This window comes from Apodemus sylvaticus, chromosome 23 (genome assembly GCF_947179515.1).
Source record: "Apodemus sylvaticus chromosome 23, mApoSyl1.1, whole genome shotgun sequence".
In the NCBI taxonomy this organism is placed as follows: domain Eukaryota; kingdom Metazoa; phylum Chordata; class Mammalia; order Rodentia; family Muridae; genus Apodemus; species Apodemus sylvaticus.
The window spans coordinates 40,329,373-40,351,366 of NC_067494.1; the positions used below are offsets into that span (position 1 = coordinate 40,329,373).

The 21,994-nt window shown below is 42.9% G+C and overlaps 1 protein-coding gene across 3 annotated transcripts in view; it reads left to right on the top strand.

Moving 5' to 3' along the window:
- The window catches only part of Tulp4 (TUB like protein 4), a 139,826-nt gene that overhangs the window by 65,035 nt on the left and 52,797 nt on the right, over positions 1 to 21,994 (top strand). For all 3 annotated transcript variants that reach the window (XM_052169326.1, XM_052169327.1, XM_052169328.1), the window contains exons 3-4: positions 10,131 to 10,259; positions 20,243 to 20,404. In XM_052169326.1, the coding sequence (XP_052025286.1) occupies positions 10,131 to 10,259; positions 20,243 to 20,404 (291 nt within the window). The remainder of the gene's footprint in view (positions 1 to 10,130; positions 10,260 to 20,242; positions 20,405 to 21,994) is intronic.

The window sequence follows — 21,994 nt, forward strand, 5'->3', positions numbered from 1 at the left end:
ACAGAAAAGGTGGCGGAGAGGTACAGGAATGGCTTTCTCAACAACCGACTTTTTATCTTAACCAGCCCAGCACCAGAAGAGAAAACATGTCCGGTCCCTTTTCAAGACTTCACAGTGCTCTGTAGCTTCTTTCAGGGTCACATTTCAATATAACCTTTGATAGGGCCAACTCAAATTAAGACTAGATTGGAGTCCAACAACACTACAGTGGCAGTTCAGGTGACAAGGTGCAGTGCATTGTCTCTCAGGGCCCTGTACAGTTTCTAGAATGATCTTGGTGTTCCCCTCTAGAGCAGACACCAGCAGTAGAAGAATGGAAGATGGTTTGTTTTGGTATTTTATATCAGCACCTGAATGGGTAGGTGTTTCTCCTCATGGAGATCAAGACTGTCAGCCTGAAACAGTGCGTGTCCATACAGATCTGAGTGTTTTGTATTTCTAGGGTTTAGTTTATTTCTTCCATTTTATTTTCTTACCTCAAAACTTTTCTTTGACACATAATACCTAAACAATTTTGCTTAATGGGGTTGATATTTTTACACTTTTCTTAGTTGTCCTGTGTCTGATTCAAAAAAATTATATAGAGAGGCAGGAGACTGCTAAGGACCACAGTCTCTCTTGTTTTAGATCACCAGACTTCACATATGGCACCACCACTGAGTTGAGACTTCAAATAAATTATGAAGTCTTTGTATGCCGTAGTTTTTGTATCACTAAAAGCAAGGCAAATTGTAATTCTTATAATTGGAGAGAACCCCTCATTTAAATGAGAAAATGTGTATAATGCTGTTAGTAGAAGATCAGGCTAAGCATTGGCATCCACTGTAAGGTAGCTGTGGTTCTTACTTGTTACAGTGGTCCCTGTCACATAACATCCAGAGCCTAGGTCACTTTGTGTCGTCCTACTCTCAGCTGACCTCATCCCTTGAGTGATTTAAGCAGGCCATAATACCGTGAATTTATGAAGAACTTAACCGTACATGTTTTATACAGAACTATGCCTGTGCTTTGGGCCAGAGTTCCATCTGAATAACCCCAGTGAGTACTGTGATGAGCAACTTGTGTTTTTATTTTAAGTGCAGTATTTTAAAAAGGCAGGGGGGAGGAAGGGATGTCCATGGAATTCGTTCATGAATATGGAATCAGTCTTCCAAAAATACAGAGAAGTATAGTCTAGCTGTTTCCGATTTATATGTAATTATATAATGAAGGCATTTGCACTTTGATTTGGCTGTTCATCTTGTCTCACTCTTCACCTGTGCCCCACTTCCTTCCCTCGCCTCTTGTAGTCTTCCATTCCCAGTCGCTCCCTTTCTGCCTTCATTGCACACGGATTCAGGATTCAGTTCCTAGCCTCCTTAAACTCTTTTCTCTTAGGCCTCTGGCCTAGTTTCATGGCCTGTACCCACACTCAAGCCCACATAAAAAAGCTGGTTTTCATACAAGAGAGGACATACAGTATTTGTCTTTTTTTTTCTTGGTATGTGTAGAAGTTTCTTTGATATAATAATTTTAGATTAATTTTTTCCTCTAGCTTTTTAGATTTCCTTTTTCTCTGCAATGAGGCTTCAGAGTGTGTGCCCTGTTTACCTGGTCATTCCACCTGCTTAGCGGCATCTAGGCTGATTCCGTTTCCTTGCAGTTGTGAACAGAGCATTGATTAACATGGAAGCGCGAGTTTCTGTGGTAGGGTTTGCAATCCGTATATTCTCAGGACCAGTAGTGCAGCTGGGTTACATTGGTAGTGATTGTACTGGTTTCTGAGAAACTGTCACACTGATTTTCATAGGTTCTGTGTAAGTTTGTACTCCCAGCAGCTGGGAGTGTCCTTTCATCATGTATTCTCTAGCATTGGCTGCCATTTCTTTCCTGCTTTTTTTTTTTTTTTTTTTAATTACTATATTTTAGCCGGGCGGTGGTGGCGCACGCCTGTAATCCCAGCACTCTGGGAAGCAGAGGCAGGCGGATTTCTGAGTTCGAGGCCAGCCTGGTCTACAGAGAGAGTTCCAGGACAGCCAGGACTACACAGAGAAACCCTGTCTCGAAAAAAACAAATCCAAAAAACCAAAAAAAGAAAAAGAAAAAAAAAAGAAAAAGAATTACTATATTTTTTCTTTGTTTGTTTATTGTGCGTGTAAACACACATGTGCTCCCATGCATGGCACAGTTGGAATGTGGGCTTTAGAGGACAGCTTGCAGAAGTCAGTTCTCTTCTGTATGCATGTCCATGGGTCAAGTTTGGGTCCGGTTTTTCATCAAGTCCTTTACCAGCTGAGACCTCTTGCTGGCCAATGTTTTTTTTTTTTAATATTTATTTATTTATTATATGTGAGTGCACATATCTTCAGACACACCAGCAGAGAGCATTATATCCCATTACAGGTAGTTGTGAGCCACCATGTGGTTGCTAGGATTTGAACTCAGGACCTTTGGAAGAGCAGTCAGTGCTCTTAATCACTGAGCCATCTCTCCAGCCCTGGCCAATGGTTTTTTGCAGTGTAAGAATATATGCATAGTCTATATTCTAAGCCTCCGTTTAGTGAGTGGTTGCAGAGTTTCTCTGTTCTGAAGTGTTCACTCTGCTGGCGTTTCTGCTCACCATGCAGAAGCGTTTTATGTTCATGGACTCTCCTTTGTCAGTTCTTGGGTTACTTCCGTGTTGTCGGAGTCCTAGTCAGATGTTAGTTGTTGTTTTTCTTTTTAAGCTCTGTGAGGAATGTTATTGAAATTTTGATGAGAATTGCATTGAATCTGCTGATTTCTTGTGTTAATAAAGCCGTTTCCATGATATTAGCTATTTTGTGTTGTGCAGTTCGACTGGCCATTGTTCCACTTGATAAATTATAGAATTAGCTGAATGAGGTGCTGAGCATCACAGGATTGTTATAAGGCTGTTTTTTTGTTTTTTGTTTTTAAATTTTTGTTCAAATTGTGTTCTTTTTAGATTAAAGGAAACACTCCTGAACACTGGTCATGTGGTTGCTCACCGGAGTCATTTTCCGTGGGCGCAGTTCCCGCCATTCGGAGTGTTGGCACTAACTGGCACTTCCTTTGCTTTCCCCAGAAGTAATTCTAGTTAGAGGGAGAGAAACAGCATGCTTGCACCTCAGCTTAGAACCCAGCCGTGCTTCCAGAGGCCCTGCCCTGTGCTTTATTCTGACCTTAATAACCTTCAATAAATATTTGCTGGCTGCCATGCTACAAAGTGGCAGGCTCATCTTACGTGAGACGGCCATGGGCTTTTCTTTTTGAATACTCAAAGACATGAATTAAAACTGAGCTCACTTTTTTTTTTCTAACAGATAAATGCAGCCTTCAGCTGACACCCTAGCTGGGGGGGAGGCCTTTGGTGCGCAGACTAAATTAATCCTGTTCCCTTTAGAAGGGCAGGAGCGCCATGGCCAGGATGCCTACATAGATGCATAGCACCTAACTGCACAAGCTGACCCTGTCTGGTAACTCCTCAGCGCTCTGGTATGTCCTAGCGTTGCCAAGTAGGCTGGCAGGCTTTAGAGAACAGGAAATAAGCTGCTGGGAGATAAGGCAGCCGCTGTGCGTGGCAGACAGGAGAGGAAATGGGAGTGAGTCAGCTGGGCAAACATGAGCCCTTCTACTTCATTTTAAACCAAGAGGCAATGCAAAGGCTTCTGCGTCCAATTCTGCGTTAGCCACCCACACAGTTGTGCCACTTAGAACTTGGGCTGACGAAGCATGGACCACATCTCAATTCAGAATTCCAGAAGGATGAAACTGAGTTAGAATGCATTGTTTACCCAACAGTAGCAACTGTATTATCTTAAACTAAAAACATCTTGGGGCTGTAGAGATGATTCAGCGGTTAAGAGCACTGACTGTTCTTCCAGAGGTCTTGAGTTCAATTCCCAGCAACCACATGGTGGCTCACAACCATCTGATTCCCTGTTCTGGTGTGTGTGAAGACAGAAAAACTCATGTTTGTGTGTGTGTGTGTGTGTGGGGGGGAGTTGTGAGAAAATATTTTTTTAAAAGATAAATCTTACTTGAGATAATTTTAAATAGTTTTGTCTCTGCTCTGTTATGTTTGCATCATTCTGAGACTGTAGATATCTTCACGAAGATGTGCTTTCTTGATGGTAACTAATTATGATACACATGGCAGTGGCCACTAGTGGTAAGGCATCTATGTTGCAGACAGCCTTACAGTAGATGAACGCTCACTGTCCTTGCCTAGGGAGATAGTTTAAAAACTGACCGATTGTGACATGGTGTTCCTGTTTGTCACACACTATTCCTGGGTAGCCATTCTGAAATGGCTGTGGGCTCCTGGGAGTAAAGCTTGTCAGTTGGAGACCAGCTTACAACCCACACATTGTGCCCTGCAGCACTCAAGCTGAATCACTGACGGATCTGAAAGAAGCAAAGAAATCTGACTTTATTTATTAACTGTTAGGATATTCTGAATTGTATACATTAAGATGTCACTTAAAGACCTAAGTTGTTGATTTTTTTTAAAATATCAAATCAATTAAAAACAGCAAACAAACAAGAGCCTTCCTGGTTTCTGTCTGTGCCTGGAGCTGATCCTCTGACACAGGGCTTCATACCCAAATAGTACCGGAAGAGAGCTAGCCTCCCAGGAGTGCAGACAAGCCTGTGAGCTCAGGTAAGACTACCACACATCTCTTCAAATTCCTGCCCCAAGAGGGACCCTCCCAGAGTCATCAGGATACAGGAACCAAGGATCAGCTGAGGACAGGATCCTTCTGGTTTCTTTCTGCACCCCAGAGCTGACCTTGTACCACAGCTTTCCATACCTAAATTCCTCCCGGAGAGAACTAGTCTCCCAGGAGTACTGACACAGAAGCTTTCAGGAGGGACAAGCCACAGTCAGAGACAGCAAGACCAGCAACACCAGAGATAACCAGATGGCAAAAGACAAGGGCAAGAACATAAGCAACAGAAACCAAGGCCATGTGGTATCAACAGAACCCAGTTCCTCCCAACACAGCGAACCCTAGTTACCCCAGCACACCAGAAAAGCAAGACTCTGATTTAAAATCACATCTCGTGATGATGATAGAAGATGGTCCTTTAAGAAGGACATAAATAACTCCCTTAAAGAAATACAGGAGAACACAGATAAACAGGTAGAAGCCTTTAAAGAGGAAACACAAAAATCTCTTTAGGAATTACAAGAAAACACAATCAAACAGATGAAGGAACTGAACAAAACCATCCCGGATCTAAAAATGGAAATAGAAACAATAAAAAAAATCACAAAGGAAGACAACACTAGAGATAGAAAACCTAGCAAAGAGATCAGGAGTCATAGATGCAAGCATCAGCAACAGAATATAAGAGATAGAAGAGAGAATCTCAGGTGCAGAAGATACTATAGAAAACATGGACACAACAGTCAAAGAAAAGGCAAAAGGTAAAAAGCTCCTAACCCGAAACATCCAGGAAATCCAGGACACAATGAGAAGACCAAACCTAAGGATAGGTATAGAAGAGAGTGAAGATTCACAACTTAAAGGGCCAGTAAATATCTTCAACAAAATTATAGAAGAAAACTTCCCTAACCTAAAGAAAGAGATGCCCATGGACATACAAGAAGCCTACAGAACTCCCAATAGATTTGATCAGAAAAGAAATTCCTCCCATCACATAATAATCAAAACACCAAATGCACTAAACAAAGAATATTAAAAGCAGTAAGGGGAAAAGGTCAAGTAACATATAAAGGCAGACCTATTAGAATCACACCAGACTTGTCACCAGAGACTATGAAAACTAGAAGATCCTGGGCAAATCTCATACAGACCCTCAGAGAACACAAATGCCAGTCCAGACTATTATACCCAGCAAAACTCTCAATTACCATAGATGGAGAAACCAAGATATTCTATGACAAACCCAAATTTACACAATACACTTTCCACAAATCCAACCCTACAAAGGATAATAGATGGAAAATGCCAACACAAGGGAAAATTACACCCTAGAAAAAGAAGAAAGTAATCATTCAACAAACCCAAAAGAAGAAAACCACACAAACATAAAAATAACAGGAAGCAGCAATCACTATTCCTTAATATCTCTTAACATCAATTCTATAAAAAGACATAGACAAATAGACTGGATATGTAAACAGGACCCAGCATTTTGCTGCATACAAGAAATGTACCTCAATGTCAAAGACAAACACTACCTCAGAGTTAAAGGCTGGAACACAATTTTCCAAGCAAACAGTCCCAAGAAACAAGCTGGAGTAGCCATTCTAATATTGCATAAAATCAAATTTCAATAAAAAGTCATCAAAAAAGATATGGGGGAGAAGTTGGGGGGGAGGTGGGACTGTGTTGGGTAGAGGGGCATATACATGGAGATGGGGGGGGGAGGGGGAGGGAATCATTGGGGAGGGGGGCTTTTGGGAGGGGGAAATTGGGAAAGGTTTTACCATTGGCAATGTAAATGAAGAAGATACTCAATTAAAAAAAAGTACAAAAAATATGGAAGGATACTTCATACTCATCAATGGAAAAATCTACCAAGAACTCTCAATTCTAAATATTTATGCTTTAAATGCAAGGGCACCCAGATTCATAAAAGAAACTTTACTAAAGCTCAAAGCACACATTGCACTTCACACAATAATGTTAGGGGCCTTCAACACCCCATTCCCATCAGTGGACAGATCAGGGAAACACAACCTAAACAGAGGCAAGCTGGTACAACCACTCTGGAAATCAGTCTGGCAGTTCCTCAGAAAATGGGGCATAGCACTACCTGAGGACCCAGCCTTACCACTCCTGGGCATATACCCAGAAGATGCTCCAACATGTAATAAGGACACATGCTTCACTATGTTCATAGCAGCCTTATTTATTATAGCCAGGAGCTGGAAACAACCCAGATGTCCCTCAACAGAGGAATGGATTGAGAAAATGTGGTACATTTACACAATGGAATACTGCTCAGCCATTAAAAACAATGACTTCATGAAATTCGCAGGCAAATGGATGGGACTTGGGAATATCATCCTGAGTGAGGTGACTCAGTCACAAAGGAACAAACACGGTTTGTACTCACTGATAAGCAGATCGGCACTTCATGGAGGGGGGTGGGGTACAGGGGGTTTCCAAAAGGAAACCTTGGAAAGGGGAAAACATTTGAAATGTAAATGAAGAAAATATCCAAGAAAAAATAAAATGATATGCTGTTAAAAAAACAAAACAAAACTAGGGGCTGGAGAGATGGCTCAGCGGGTAAGAGCACTGACTGTTCTTCCAAAGGTCATGAGTTCAAATCCCAGCACCCACATGGTGGCTCACAACCATCCATAAAGAGATCTGATGTCTAAAGACAGCTAAGGTGTACTTGCATATAATGTATGAATGAATGAATGAATGAATGAATAAATAAAAAACAAAGCTAGATTTAAATGAGTGAATCTTACTTTGTTCTCTTATCCATACCTGTAATGGTCCCTCCTCATATCTGTTTGATAAACCAACTCTTTGGGGCTAAAGATGCCTTCTTTAAAAGATGCCAATTTCCTTCTTTGGCATCTAACACTGGTTCATCTTAAACATACAGACAGTTTTTATTATTGCTAAAATGCCTTTGGGAGTTTGAAGTGATTTTTAATACTTTTAAAGTTCAAAGATATAATTTAATAATGATTAAAGCTTCCAATTACATATATTTTAGAATACACTAAAAACAGCTGGTCGTTTTGCAGATGTTCTCAGCAGCACAGATCCTGCATAATGGTCATGGCACATTAGGGTAGCGAAGAACATGCAGGGCTGGCCAGAGTGTCCCAGCCCAGGCTGGCGGGGCTGTAGGGCGGGCCAGAGCGTCCCAGCCAAGGCTGGAGGGGCCGCATCCTTGGGAGTTGATACGAAGCCATCAAGTGAGGGTTCAAAAGATGACAGTGTGATGGTTTCCTTTGTTTTGTTAGTGAGGGAAAGATGCTGTAATACTCTTTTCCTCTTAAAAATGTCTGAGGTAAATAAACTATGCTCCACTCAAGGTAAAGTAAGTCAGACTATTCTTTGTGGCCCCTTAATTTTTGTGCCCTAAAAACACATATGAAGACCTCCAGATTGGTGTACTCACTGCACAGTGTTGACTAGTTATGTGGCTTGTGTGTTGTTGCTCTCTGAGGAAGCATTGCAGCTGGGCATGAAGCAGGTCTGGCATTGGAGGACGTTCACTAGCCCTTGGGTTTACTTCTCCTGCAAAACCTAGGTTAGAACCTGGGAAACATTTACAGTGGTGCCACCTTATAGTGAGTTTGTTAGGGTGCTGGGGAGAAAGAAGTGCTCGTGTCTTAACTGGAGTGACCTTGCTGATCAGTGACAGTCCTCCACTGACACACGCCTCTAACAACCGTGTGTCTGCGCCAGTCTAGCTTTCAAGCTTAACTGTGAGCACGCTGAGGCTGGTGGACGGGATCCGTAGCTTCCGTCTGAATATTCGGCACATGGCCTGAATGTAGTAGTGATGCTGAGTCCATCCCAGTCACCAGGATAAGGCAGGTGGGGAGAGTCTCCGGGTGAGGGCGCACTCACCGTGCTGAACCTTGACGTACTGGTTTCATAGCTCAGGTCCTTGAGATCAACTAGGCTGCCGCGTGGGTGTTCCTGACACTGTTAATTGCGACTCCCAGGCTTGCCAGGTGCTTATTGCACAGACTCACAAATCACCTGACAGACTTCCTCTCTTTTAAAACGAATTAATTTTGTGCGTTTATGATGAGGAGTGCACACGTGCTCCCCCACATGTGTGTGGAAGTCAGAGGGCAGATTTAGGTAGTTGGCCCTCTCTATACGTCCTTTACTCGGGTTGCAGGGATCAAACTTCATTCCCCAGACTCGAAGTAAGCATTCCTTACCCACTCAGCCATCTTGGGAGTCCCCAGTCTTTCTACCATTTTAAGTAAAAAAGGTATTTATAATTGAGAAAAATAAACGTAATTTCGCTAGATTTAGAAAAAAATTAAGTTTTTTTAATTTAAAAATTAGTAGTGTATATCAATTTTATAAAAGGAATTAAGTTCCCATACTCATAAAATTAGAAGCTGTTTTAGAAATTGTTCTATTGCCATGAAGAGTTACCATGATCAAGGTAATCATTATAAAAGAAAGTGCTTAATTTGGGGCTTGCTTATGGCTTCAGAGACTTTGTTATTGTTCTCATCATGGTGAGGAATAAGGAACCAGTGCTGTACCTGATTTGTAGGCAGAGAGAGTGACACTGGGCCTGACATGGGCTTTAAAAGCCTCAAATCCTGCCTCCAGTGACATGTCCTCTAACAAGGCCACACCCACTTCAAAAGGCCACGCCTCATAGTCCTTCTAATCTTTTCAAATAGTGCAAGCCCAGGTGACTAAGCATCAAACACATGAGACTGTGGGGGTTGGGCTCACTCAACCACCTCATGAAGCTTTTCTCTCAGATTAATCAAAAGCAGCTTAAATTTTTCAACTGTGGGGTTTTTTTTGTTTGTTTGTTTGTTTTGACATTTGCTCTGTTTAGATGCTGAGCTGTTCAAAAATAAGATAGTTTAGAAAACAGAATTGGTTTTTTTTTGTTGTTGTTGTTGTTTTGTTTTGTTTTGTTTTTTCAAGACAGGGGTTCTCTGTGTAGCCCTAGCAATCCTGGAACTCACTCTGTAGACCAGGCTGGCCTCGAACTCAGAAATCCGCCTTTCTCTGCCTCCCAAGTGCTGGAGTTAAAGGCGTGTGCCACCACTGCCCAGCCAGAAAACAGAAAATTAAGACTCTCCTTTTTCTTGTAATTGACTCATATTTTCTTTTTCTTGTACTAAACAAATACCGAGTTTCAAAAATGAGAATTTTGTGAAAGCATTTTGAGATCTTTGTACACCTGTGAGAGGCAGATTCAGCTGGGAGTCCTGTTTTCATATCAGTGTATCTAGTTCATTGTTTACCCAGATGTCTGCTGTCTTCTAGGAGTTTCCAAGTGTGTCTGGAATGCACCTGGGCCCCACCTGGTTCCCCCACTGATCCCACAGTCTCTCCCATCCTTTTCCTATTTAGTTCTGGGATCTGAATACTTTATGGAGATGAATTTGACCCGTTGTTTTCTTTCTTGTGGTTAACTTCTTCTTCTTTTTCTAGGTTGTGTTGGTGAGATGGAATGAGCCATACCAGAAACTGGCTACATGTGACGCAGATGGAGGAATCTTTGTGTGGATTCAGTATGAAGGCAGGTGGTCTGTGGAACTGGTCAACGACCGTGGGGCTCAGGTGAGTGGGTGGCAGACTCGTCAGTGAAACACTGCTGCTTAGAGGCTGCCAGGCTGAGTCCAGAGCAAATGGAGTAGCCTTGGTCTGCACTGAAACTTTTTTGTATGTATGAAGTAAAGGGGAAATACGTTAGATCTTTCTCTAAAGACAGCTTTTCCTGAGAAGGGTAAAAGGTAGGTGTGGCCTTTTTGGAGGAATTTATGTCGTGGGGGATGAGATTTGAGGTTTCAAAAGCCCACCTAATTTTACCCTAATTTGTAGGCCAAGACAGACCCTGGGCTTGGCATGGGCTTTTGAACCCTCAAGCCGCCCCTTCCCCCCAATGACAAACTTCTTCTACTAAGGCCACACTTCCTCCTGATCGTTTCAAATGGTGTCACTCTGTGGTGAGTAAGCATTGAAATATATGAATCTGTAGGGTCCATTTGTATTCAAGCCACCATAGCATATGTCCATTTCTTCTGTTCTGTCTTTCTTGGTAATGATTTAAAGTGCTTGACGTCCTGATTCTGAAGGCACAGCTCATCCCAGCAGTAGGGCGTTCCAGTTTAAAAGAGTCGTATGGGAACTGTAGGGATGGCTCAGTAGTTAAGAGTGCTTGCTTGTCTTGCAGAAGACTTGAGTTTGGTTCTCAGAATCCACATGGCAACTCACTACCATCTGTGTAACTCCAGGTCTAGGAGAGAGATCCAATACTCCTTCTGGTCTCCGAGCACTTGGCATGCATATACACTTTCAGGCAAAACAAGAATGCTCTACTCTAGCTAGATGGATAATTACAGCACCAAAGAGATCCAATAAGCAACTTTAGAAAGGGGGCTATATCCCAGAATTCTTAGAGTTGCTACCTGACTCTTAACATTGGGGATGCCATATTGCTGCTGTTTTGACACCAAGGCTCTATTCTGGGGGCTCTGAGGCAGTAGCTATGTGAGAATCTGCAGGGCACATGTAGTGACAGCTGTAAAGTGTAACCAGTGTTTTAAACACTTCTCATTTATGCTTTGATTTAATTCTGAGACAGGGTCATTATTGTCACCTTATTCTAGATGAGAAAACAGGTGCCCAGAATGACCTTGAATTCAGAAGTTCAGGGCTGGGCTCTGACCTGTGCTATCTGTCTGCAGAGCCCACGCCCTTCCTTGGCCTTGCAGAGCAACATGATTTTTCAGACTGCTGCAATTGTAGTTTTCCTTCAAACAGGCTGATTATTGTCACAGGGCAGGTACCATCCTCTTACCATTTACTCTGAGGCATGATGGAAACAGGTGTGGCTTTATCAGGGTCAGTGGATCACATTATGTTTCACCTACTAAATGAATACACTCTCATGAGAAGAAAGAATGTTCTGTTTTCACAAAGGCAGTGAGTGCTGACTCCCTGTGAGACTGTCGGCCTAATCGATACTGACAATAATATCTTAATGCCTTGGGAATTTTATGTCACCTGGGTGGTCTTTATCTTCCAAACCCAAGAAGCTTATAGCTTAAGTACTAGGTGAGAACAGAGCAGATGACAACCCAGTAAACTAGAAATGTATAGTTAGGGTAATCACAGGGAAATAGTTAAAACTGAGCGAGACCCTTCCTCAGCAGCTCTGTGAGAACAAGAACTGCCTTTGATGAGTGTCATTAAACACAAACCAGGAGGCGTGACAGATAGCACAGCCTCACACTGGAGGGTAGGGGCTGCTGGGGCCGGGGGGGGGAAGCTAGATCAGTCCAAGTCCAGTTCTGTAGCAGGAAGTCCGTGGCATGTTTACCTAAGAGTAAAGCCATAGTATGTCAGAAAGGAGCCGACGATGACAATGGGTAACCAAACTAAAAACAGAAAAGAGTAATAAACTCTCCGATCGGTGAGTAGACTCCAAGAGACAGTCAGAGAGAGACCACCACAGGAGTGAGCACAGAAGCTCCTCAGAAGGCCCTGCCTGAACATGGAGCTGCTGCTCCAGCACCTGCCTGCATGCTGCCACGCGGCCCGCCACGTGACCCGCCAAGTGTCCCCAGTTAAATGCTTCCCTTCAGAGGAGTGGCCTTGGTAGAAATGACCAAGACACATATATGCCCTAAGTGCTTTTAGTTCATGTCTCTCTCTCACACACTTCACAGGAACTGTATTCTAAAAATTTGCTGTTCTCAGTTAATAGAAGAGAGAAAAATCCAGGTCAAGATGTTCAGTAACCTACCCAAGAAGGTGTTAAATTGAAACGCAAATGCCATTTTCCTTCTAAAACATTGCAACTGTTTCTAGACAAAAGAAAAAAAAAAAGAAAAAACGGACCCAGACCACACAAAACAAAACAACCCCTCCAAACTAACCTATTTCCCTTTGGCAAAAATCCATGTGTTGGTATTTTATCCCCAACTGCCTTTATTATTGTTTGAAAGGCACGCCCTACCAGCCAAGCAGCACTACCATATGGGCTCCCACACTGTCCTTTCTCAGCAAGGACCCCACACTCCACTCCCCATTGTGTCCATCTCACAGCTGTGTCACTGATACACCTGTCACATAAGTCTGTGTCTGTCTTTCTTTTTTTTCTATAGAGAGTTTAGAGCATGTCAGAAACAGGAAAGACAGAGGGACGTGAGTCCTGGGGACAGGTGAGCTGATGTGTTCCACAGAACATCTGGTAGCACTCAGAGTTGACAGGGCCTGTGCTGCAGTTACTGTTATAGTAGTTACTATAGCTTGTGACGCAGTTGCAATTTTTCTATTCTTTTGCTGTTCAAAACTGATTCTTCAAACCTTAGAACCTATTGAGCAGATGATATTATTAAATACTAACATTTGGAAGAGTCTTATTTGCTTTTGATAATGTCGGCATTGTGCTGATTACCTACTGAGGCACTTTGTACACCTGCAATGTGTCTGGTGGGGAGAGCAGCTCTGCAGTGTGGAGAAGGAGCATTCTGGAAGCCTGCTCAGAGAGAGCATTGCTGTTTATATGGTGCAACAAATGAGCCTTCCTAGAGCAGGCAGTTTGTTGTCACAAAGTAACCAAGCATTTGACAAAAGCTAAGTAATGCTCTAGCAGGTTCTTTTTCAGGAAATGATCATGAGGCCATTATGTCAAAGTGGGTGTGGGACAGTGGGTGCATTCTTTTACAGTGTGAGTCACAGAGGATGGCTGTGCCAGGCACATCATCTGAGAGGCTCAGATAAAAAGCTGCTTCAGGCCCTGGTGAGGCCAAAATGCTGCTCAGCTTCAAGAATGCAGAGCTCGCTTTAGTGAATAGAGGCTGCTTCTCTTTGCAGTTCTAAAGCAGTCCCAAGACAGTGTGCTGTGCTTTCCCAGCATTCAGTACGCACCCTTCATGTTTGTTTCTCCAGTATAGAAAGAGTGAGATGCATAGACAGGGACACACACACACACAAGTATGTATAAGTATGTATAGCTTCTGCTGACTTGAACTCATGATCTTCCTGCTTCTGCATAGCAGATACCATGCATGAGAAAACTCAGGCAATTCTTTTGAACATCCTATATTACCTTTTTTGGGAGATTGCCAATAGCTTTTGTTTCTTTGGGTGTGAGGATAGCACCCCCAAAAGCACAGGAAGCAAAAGCAAAACCAAACTGGATTGTATCGAATTCGAAAGCTTTATATAACAAAGGAAGTGACAGTCTTTTGAGTGAGAGATGTTTGCAAACTATACATCTGACAAGAGGTTAATATTTAGAATCACAAGGAACACAACAGCAAAACAAACAAAGCCCAAGATGATCCAATTAAAAACTGGAACAGTAGACCTAAGTTAATATTTCTCAGAATAAAACATACAGTAGACATCAGGTATGTGAAGAAATGTTCAGCATTAGTGGACATGGAATGCACATCACAGTTACAGTGAGATGCCGTCTTCTGACCGGAGTCTGTTGCCAAAGACAAGTCAGTGCTATTGAGAACATGCACACCGTGCTGTCTGAAGTCAGCTGGACCACATGACAGACTAGGATTATCTGAAAGGAGGGAACCTCAGTTGAGAAGGCGCCTGCCTCCATAAGATCCAGCTGTAGGGTATTTTTAATTGGTGAACAATAGGAGAGAGTCAAACTCGCTGTGTGTGGAGCCATTCCTGGCTGGTGGTCCTGGGTTCTATAAGTTAGCAACTCAGCAGTTTTCCTAACCAAGTTCTCCAGCGTTCTGCACTGTGTTCCTATGATACGGTGCATGCTGGAGGACAGTAGTCGAGAAGAGGAAGAGTCTGGTTTACAGTGATTATTTCTGCAGCAGAAGAGAGCTTTGCTGTGCATAAGAACACTTCAGTTTGTAACATAAAGCAGTCCCAAATGTGAGTGCAGATGCTTCGGGCAGCATGCATTGGTAACACATGGCATGGTTGTGGCTGTGCACAGTTCAAGTGTGTATATTGCATGTGCAGAGCAAAGGCTATAGTGAAGTCCTGCTATGCAGCATGGGCAGGCTCTGGCCGGAACACCAGGGTCCTGTTCTGGGTCTGATTTTGGAATAATTTTTGGTCATCGCATACTCAGAAACCTGTATTCCTGCCAGAAAGTTTACAAACCTTATATTCTATTATGTGACCACATACGGGATTATGAGTCAGTTTAAGATGCTGAATGGAGTAATTATAAATAACAATAATGTGCTATTTATTGCCACCACAGCACATTCATGATGACTTTGAGGTTTTTCAGTACTAAGGAGTAATACATTGTTCGGGGACAGACATGGGGAAGGAGGATTAGAGAAAGACAAAGAAGGAGGATTAGAGACAGACATACGGAAGGGGGGTTAGAGACAGACGTATAGAAGGAGGGTTAGAGACAGACATACGGAAAGAGGGTTAGAGACAGACACACGGAAGGAAGGTTAGAAACAGACACACGGAAGGAGGGTTAGAGACAGACACACGGAAGGAGGGTTAGAGACAGACGGACATTGAAGGAAGGCTGCTGCTATCTGAGAGGCTTCTTTTCATTGGCTGTGTGCTCGAGCTTTCTAAGATGCTGCTTCTCCTCTTCTTCCTCTTTTCCCCCTCTTTTCCCCCTCTTTTCCTCCTCTTCCTCTTTTAATAACTGTTTCATGATACATAGTCAAAAGTACATGTAAACAATAGCATGATTTTTGGGGAAAGGATTACATTGATTGCCCAGGAATATGCTGTCTGTGGAAAGTTCGTGTTCTTTAGAAAACTGGATCATGGAGTTGGACGGGCATGATATGAAGCCAACTTTCTGAGTTTTCTACAGAAACATCGTCACTGGTGACCTGTGACACTGCTGAGGGCCGTCCCACCAGCCAGTGCCATTGTTACTATTGATACTTCCTGGCCAGTGTCTGCCTTAGCCATGCTGAAAACAGCTGAAAGTGCTTGCTCTTTGTTGTTTTGTTTGGTTTCTTGTTTCTTGAAATGTGATATATTATATTGCACATGTATCACATATATCACATATATATATTATATATATATATTTAGCAGTGTCACAAACTTTTAAAATAATATTTCCAAGTATATGAAACAGTAAAGATTATGATTAGTGATTTATGTGTGAGGGAGAAAAGTTTAAAAAAAAGCACAGTAGTACAAACTAAAAATTAAGGTGGTAAAGACAGAACCAAATATAGCAGAGAACAGAATAAATATTAATGGACTAAGTTCAATTAAAAGATAATTGGACATATTCTCAATTCTCTTTAAAATTTTAGATATGGATCCAGAGATGATATAGTTGGTAAAGTGCTTCACGTGAAAGACAAGGACCTGGGTTTTACGAAATCACAGTGAACATCTGTCTCTTCCTGTACCCTCAGACAGTGGTGGCACACAGGCACACATTTAATCTCAGTATGCTAGAGGCAGAGGCAGCAGATCTCTGTCTACAGAGTGAGGTCTAGCATAGCCAAGACTACACAGAGAAACCCTGTTTCAGAAAAAAGAAAAGAAGGATGAGAGAGGAAGAAATGAAGGAAAGCAGGAAGGAGGGCGGGGAGGGAGGCGAGAGAATCAAATCCTGGGGTCTGGAGCGGTGGCTCTGTGGCTCTGTGGTCAGATTCAGGGGGCCTTTGTTTAGCCCCCAGTGTCCATCCACAACAGGCAGCTCACTCCTGCCTGTGGCGCCAGACCCCGGGCAGGTGCTTTCTTCCGGCTTTTATACACACACCCTCAGGCAGACACACATGTACACATCACTAATAGAAATAAAGAATAGAGAAAACATTTTTTAAAAAACCTGTATCTGCAGATTGTGAATACACGGGTAAGTGATTAAAGTCATAAGCTGAAAGAAGCACATTGCCTTTCTCCACCATAGTGGGAATCGAGGTTCTGTTCAGTGCTCTGTTAGCACAGTACACTGTGGCCCAGCCTATGTACACACCTGTCACCATCACTGCCAGTACTGAGAAAAGTGCAATATTGAAAAACCCATAGATGTAATTCAGCACAGAAGCAGCATTTGGCTACACTGTTGTAAGTGCTCTTGAGCTGCTCAGTAGGGGCATAAACTTTCCACTAGAGTTCTGTCCCTTCGCTCGGATCCGAGGACCATGCTCTAGCATTGCAAGGGGATTAGAAGAGTAGAGCTTCACTCTTCCGTAAATGAGCAACAGATGGTGATGGAGAGAGAGCCTGCTACTAACTAAGTAGGAGTCTGTGTGGAAAAGGCACGAGCTGTGATTCTCAGCTCTGTACTCACTGCCTGTGTGGCTAAGGCTGAGTTATTTAGGTCCTCTGTGCCTTAGATTCTCTGCAGAAGGAATGATGGTACCTCCTTGGATTGCTGCCCTGGGGCTTAGAGCATTAAAGTACTTAAGAGTCCTATAATAATGCTGACACACAGTCCATGCTGTGACAGTGCTGACACACAGTCCATGCTGTGACAGTGCTGACACACAGTCCACGCTGTAATAATGCTGACACACAGTCCATGCTATACTAGTGCTGACACACAGTCCATGCTGTGACAGTGCTGACACACAGTCCATGCTGTGACAGTGCTGACACACAGTCCACACTGTAATAATGCTGACACAAAGTCCATGCTATACTAGCGCTGACACACAGTCCATGCTATACTAGTGCTGACACATAGTCCATGCTATACTAGTGCTGACACACAGTCCATGCTATAATAATGCTGACACATAGTCCATGCTATACTAGTGCTGACACATAGTCCATGCTATACTAGTGCTGACACATAGTCCATGCTAGACTTGTGCTGACACATAGTCCATGCTATAATAATGCTGACACACAGTCCATCCTGTAGTAATGCTGACACACATTCCATGCTATAATAATGCTGACACATAGTCCATGCTATAATTATGCTGACATACAGTCAATGCTATAATAGTGCTGACACACAGTCCATGCTATAATAATGCTGACACACAGTCCATGCTATACTAGTGCTGACACATAGTCCATACTATAATAGTGCTGACACATAGTCCATGCTATAATAATACTGACACACAGTCCATGCTATAATAGTGCTGACACACAGTCCAGGCTATAATAATGCTGACACACAATCCATCCTGTAGTAATGCTGACACATAGTCCATCCTGTAGTAATGCTGACACACAGTCCATGCTATACTAGCGCTGACACACAGTCCATGCTATACTAGCGCTGACACACAGTCCATGCTATACTAGTGCTGACACACAGTCCATGCTATACTAGTGCTGACACACAGTCCATCCTGTAGTAATGCTGACACACAGTCCATCCTGTAGTAATGCTGACACACAGTCCATGCTATAATAATGCTGACACACAGTCCATCCTGTAGTAATGCTGACACACAGTCCATGCTATAATAATGCTGACACACAGTCCATGCTATAATTATGCTGACATACAGTCCATGCTATAATAGTGCTGACACACAGTCCATGCTATAATAATGCTAACATACAGTCCATGCTGTAGTAATGCTGACACACAGTCCATGCTATAATAGCTCTGACACACAGACTATGTTATAATAATGCTGACACACAGTCCACACTGTAATAATGCTGACACACAGTCCATGCTATACTAGTGCTGACACATAGTCCATGCTATACTAGTGCTGACACATAGTCCATGCTATACTAGTGCTGACACATAGTCCATGCTATACTTGTGCTGACACATAGTCCATGCTATAATAATGCTGACACACAGTCCATCCTGTAGTAATGCTGACACACATTCCATGCTATAATAATGCTGACACATAGTCCATGCTATAATTATGCTGACATACAGTCAATGCTATAATAGTGCTGACACACAGTCCATGCTATAATAATGCTGACACACAGTCCATGCTATACTAGTGCTGACACATAGTCCATACTATAATAGTGCTGATACATAGTCCATGCTATAATAATACTGACACACAGTCCATGCTATAATAGTGCTGACACACAGTCCAGGCTATAATAATGCTGACACACAATCCATCCTGTAGTAATGCTGACACATAGTCCATCCTGTAGTAATGCTGACACACAGTCCATGCTATACTAGCGCTGACACACAGTCCATGCTATACTAGCGCTGACACACAGTCCATGCTATACTAGCGCTGACACACAGTCCATGCTATACTAGTGCTGACACACAGTCCATGCTATACTAGTGCTGACACACAGTCCATCCTGTAGTAATGCTGACACACAGTCCATCCTGTAGTAATGCTGACACACAGTCCATGCTATAATAATGCTGACACACAGTCCATCCTGTAGTAATGCTGACACACAGTCCATGCTATAATAATGCTGACACACAGTCCATGCTATAATTATGCTGACATACAGTCCATGCTATAATAGTGCTGACACACAGTCCATGCTATAATAATGCTAACATACAGTCCATGCTGTAGTAATGCTGACACACAGTCCATGCTATAATAGCTCTGACACACAGACTATGTTATAATAATGCTGACACACAGTCCATGGTATAATAGTGCTGACATACAGTCCATGCTATAATAGTGCTGACACACAGTCCATGCTATAATAGCTCTGACACACAGACTGTGTTATAATAATGCTGACACACAGTCCATGGTATAATAATGCTGACAAACAGTCCATGCTATAATAGCACTGACACACAGTCCATGCTATAATAGCTCTGACACACAGTCCATGCTATAATAGCTCTGACACACGGTCCATGCTATAATAGCTCTGACACACGATTCATGCTATAATAATGCTGACACACAGTCCTTGCTATAATAGCGCTGACACACAGTCCATGCTGTAATATCTCTGACACAGACTATGTTATAATAATGCTGACACACAGTCCATGTTATAATAATGCTGACACACAGTCCATGCTATAATAGCTCTGACACACAGACTATGTTATAATAATGCTGACACACAGACTATGTCATAATAATGCTGACACACAGTCCATGGTATAATAATGCTGACATACAGTCCATGCTATAATAGCGCTGACACACAGTCCATGCTATAATAGCTCTGACACACAGACTATGTTATAATAATGCTGACACACAGTCCATGTTATAATAATGCTGACACACAGTCCATGCTATAATACCTCTGACACACAGACTATGTTATAATAATGCTGACACACAGACTATGTTATAATAATGCTGACACACAGTCCATGGTATAATAATGCTGACATACAGTCCATGCTATAATAATGCTGATACACAGTTTGGGTTTTGGTTTTGTTTTGATGAGGATTGGTTGGTTGGTTTTGTTTGGATTTTAAGATAAGGTCTTATTGTGGGGCTGATGTTGATCTGGAAGTCACTATGATAGCCTGCAGCTTGCCACAAGTACAGGAAAGCACCACCATCTCTGACTGCTGTAGCTTTCCCTTTTATTTTGTTGATTTAGCCCATCTTGATCTTAAACAGAAATCTGAGTTAACGAATATACCTTGACTTTGATAACAGTAGTTTCCCTTTCATGCCGTAAACTGACCCTTCTCTGTCTTTAAGGTGAGTGATTTCACGTGGAGCCACGACGGCACGCAAGCTCTCATTTCATACCGAGATGGGTTTGTCCTGGTTGGTTCTGTCAGTGGACAAAGACACTGGTCATCTGAGATCAACTTGGAGAGCCAGATCACATGTGGTATATGGACTCCCGATGACCAGCAGGTAATGCTTCTGAATTATCACTGTGCACTGTTACAGTTGCAGCTTGAGGAGGAGGCAGGAGGGGACAGCACCGAGGACACTGTTCAGTCGCTGTAGAAGGGGGAGACTGACAGCTCTTAGCATGCTGAAGGAATCAGGATGTGAAGTGGTGTGGTGCGCTGGCACTGTAGACTAACCCTAAAGAATCCTTGAGCACGGTGAGAGCCGGAAGGACATGAGTCAGACACAAGCCTTCACGGCAGCGAGCATGGCTGATTTTCTGACGTGTGATTTCAAATGTTTCTTTACTTAGCATATTCGATTTAATGGATAAAGAGCATAATGACTCAAAAAATTATGTATTGATAATTTAGAAATATATGCTTAACCAATTTAAACCTTTGCAAATATAAACCATGTTTACCAAGTAGTATTGCTTGGCGCTGTATCTTCTGCTCTCGAGCTATCCTCTTTACTAAACTGCTTCTCTAATTGCCATACATTCCTTTCATGTTTCCGTCATCTCAAGTTTAAAAAGGCAAATTGTTTTTTCTTCATGATCAGTGCTGTTAGGTTTGTAAATTCGTAAGTGTCCTTTCTTTCAAATAGACTTTCTCACTCCTTCAGTCTTTCTGTGAAGCATTTCGTTTTGTGTGACACTCTAGTCTCCTAGGGTCTTACCCTTCTTATCTTGTGAGGGAAGCCCGCTGGCTGGCCTCTTCCTCTCCTCATCAGCTTCCTCTTCTGTGACAAAGGCTGTGAATTACTTCCTGCCTCCTCCCACACCTCTGTAAAGATCAAGTGTGAGGATGCTTGTGCAAGCACCGAAAATGGGCTACATTCAAGTTAGCTTCTGCTTCTGAGTGCCCTAAAGGATGGAACCTGAGCAGTGTCTGATGCCTGGTGTGCTGTCCCAACAGACTAAATATATGCAGACACTTGCAGTGCGACAAGTGTGCGTCACACAGAAGGTGAAACAGGAGGGAGAGTTGGTTCCTACCTTGGGGAACTCGGGAAATGTGAAGAGAGAGAGAACTATGAGCTCACCAGTGCTGTACCTTGGGAATGCTGTACATGACATCAGCAGATCATAGATGGCCCACAGCACTGCACAGGCCCTCCACAGCTAGTGTCCACAGCAGATCATAGATGGCCCACGGCACTGCACAGGCCCTCCACAACTAGTGTCCACAGCTGGTGCCCTGAGCTAGCTCCCTCGTGCCATTGTCACTATTTTGAAGCTGTGGAAATGGAAGGAGCTAGTAGGGCCTGGCCATGACTAGGCGTCACCAAGGCAGGGCCTGTGTGGCCGAGGTCCTGGCCTACCGTCTGTGTCCTCGAGACTGCTTTCACCCCCCAGGAAGGAGCTGCAGTCTTCCCTGCTCATCAGACAGTACAGGACACTGAGGAATAGGGATCTGCAGATGAAACTGACAGGGAAATGAGAGTTGAATACTTCTTCAGATCTGTTTGATCTGAACGTGGGAAAAGAAAATCTCTTCCCTTGTGACAAATACCTGAGAACACAGGAGAAGATTTATTTTGGCTTACAGAGGTTTCAGTCTATCATTCGTTGTATGTTTTAGAGCCTTTGCAAAATAAAATTGTCAT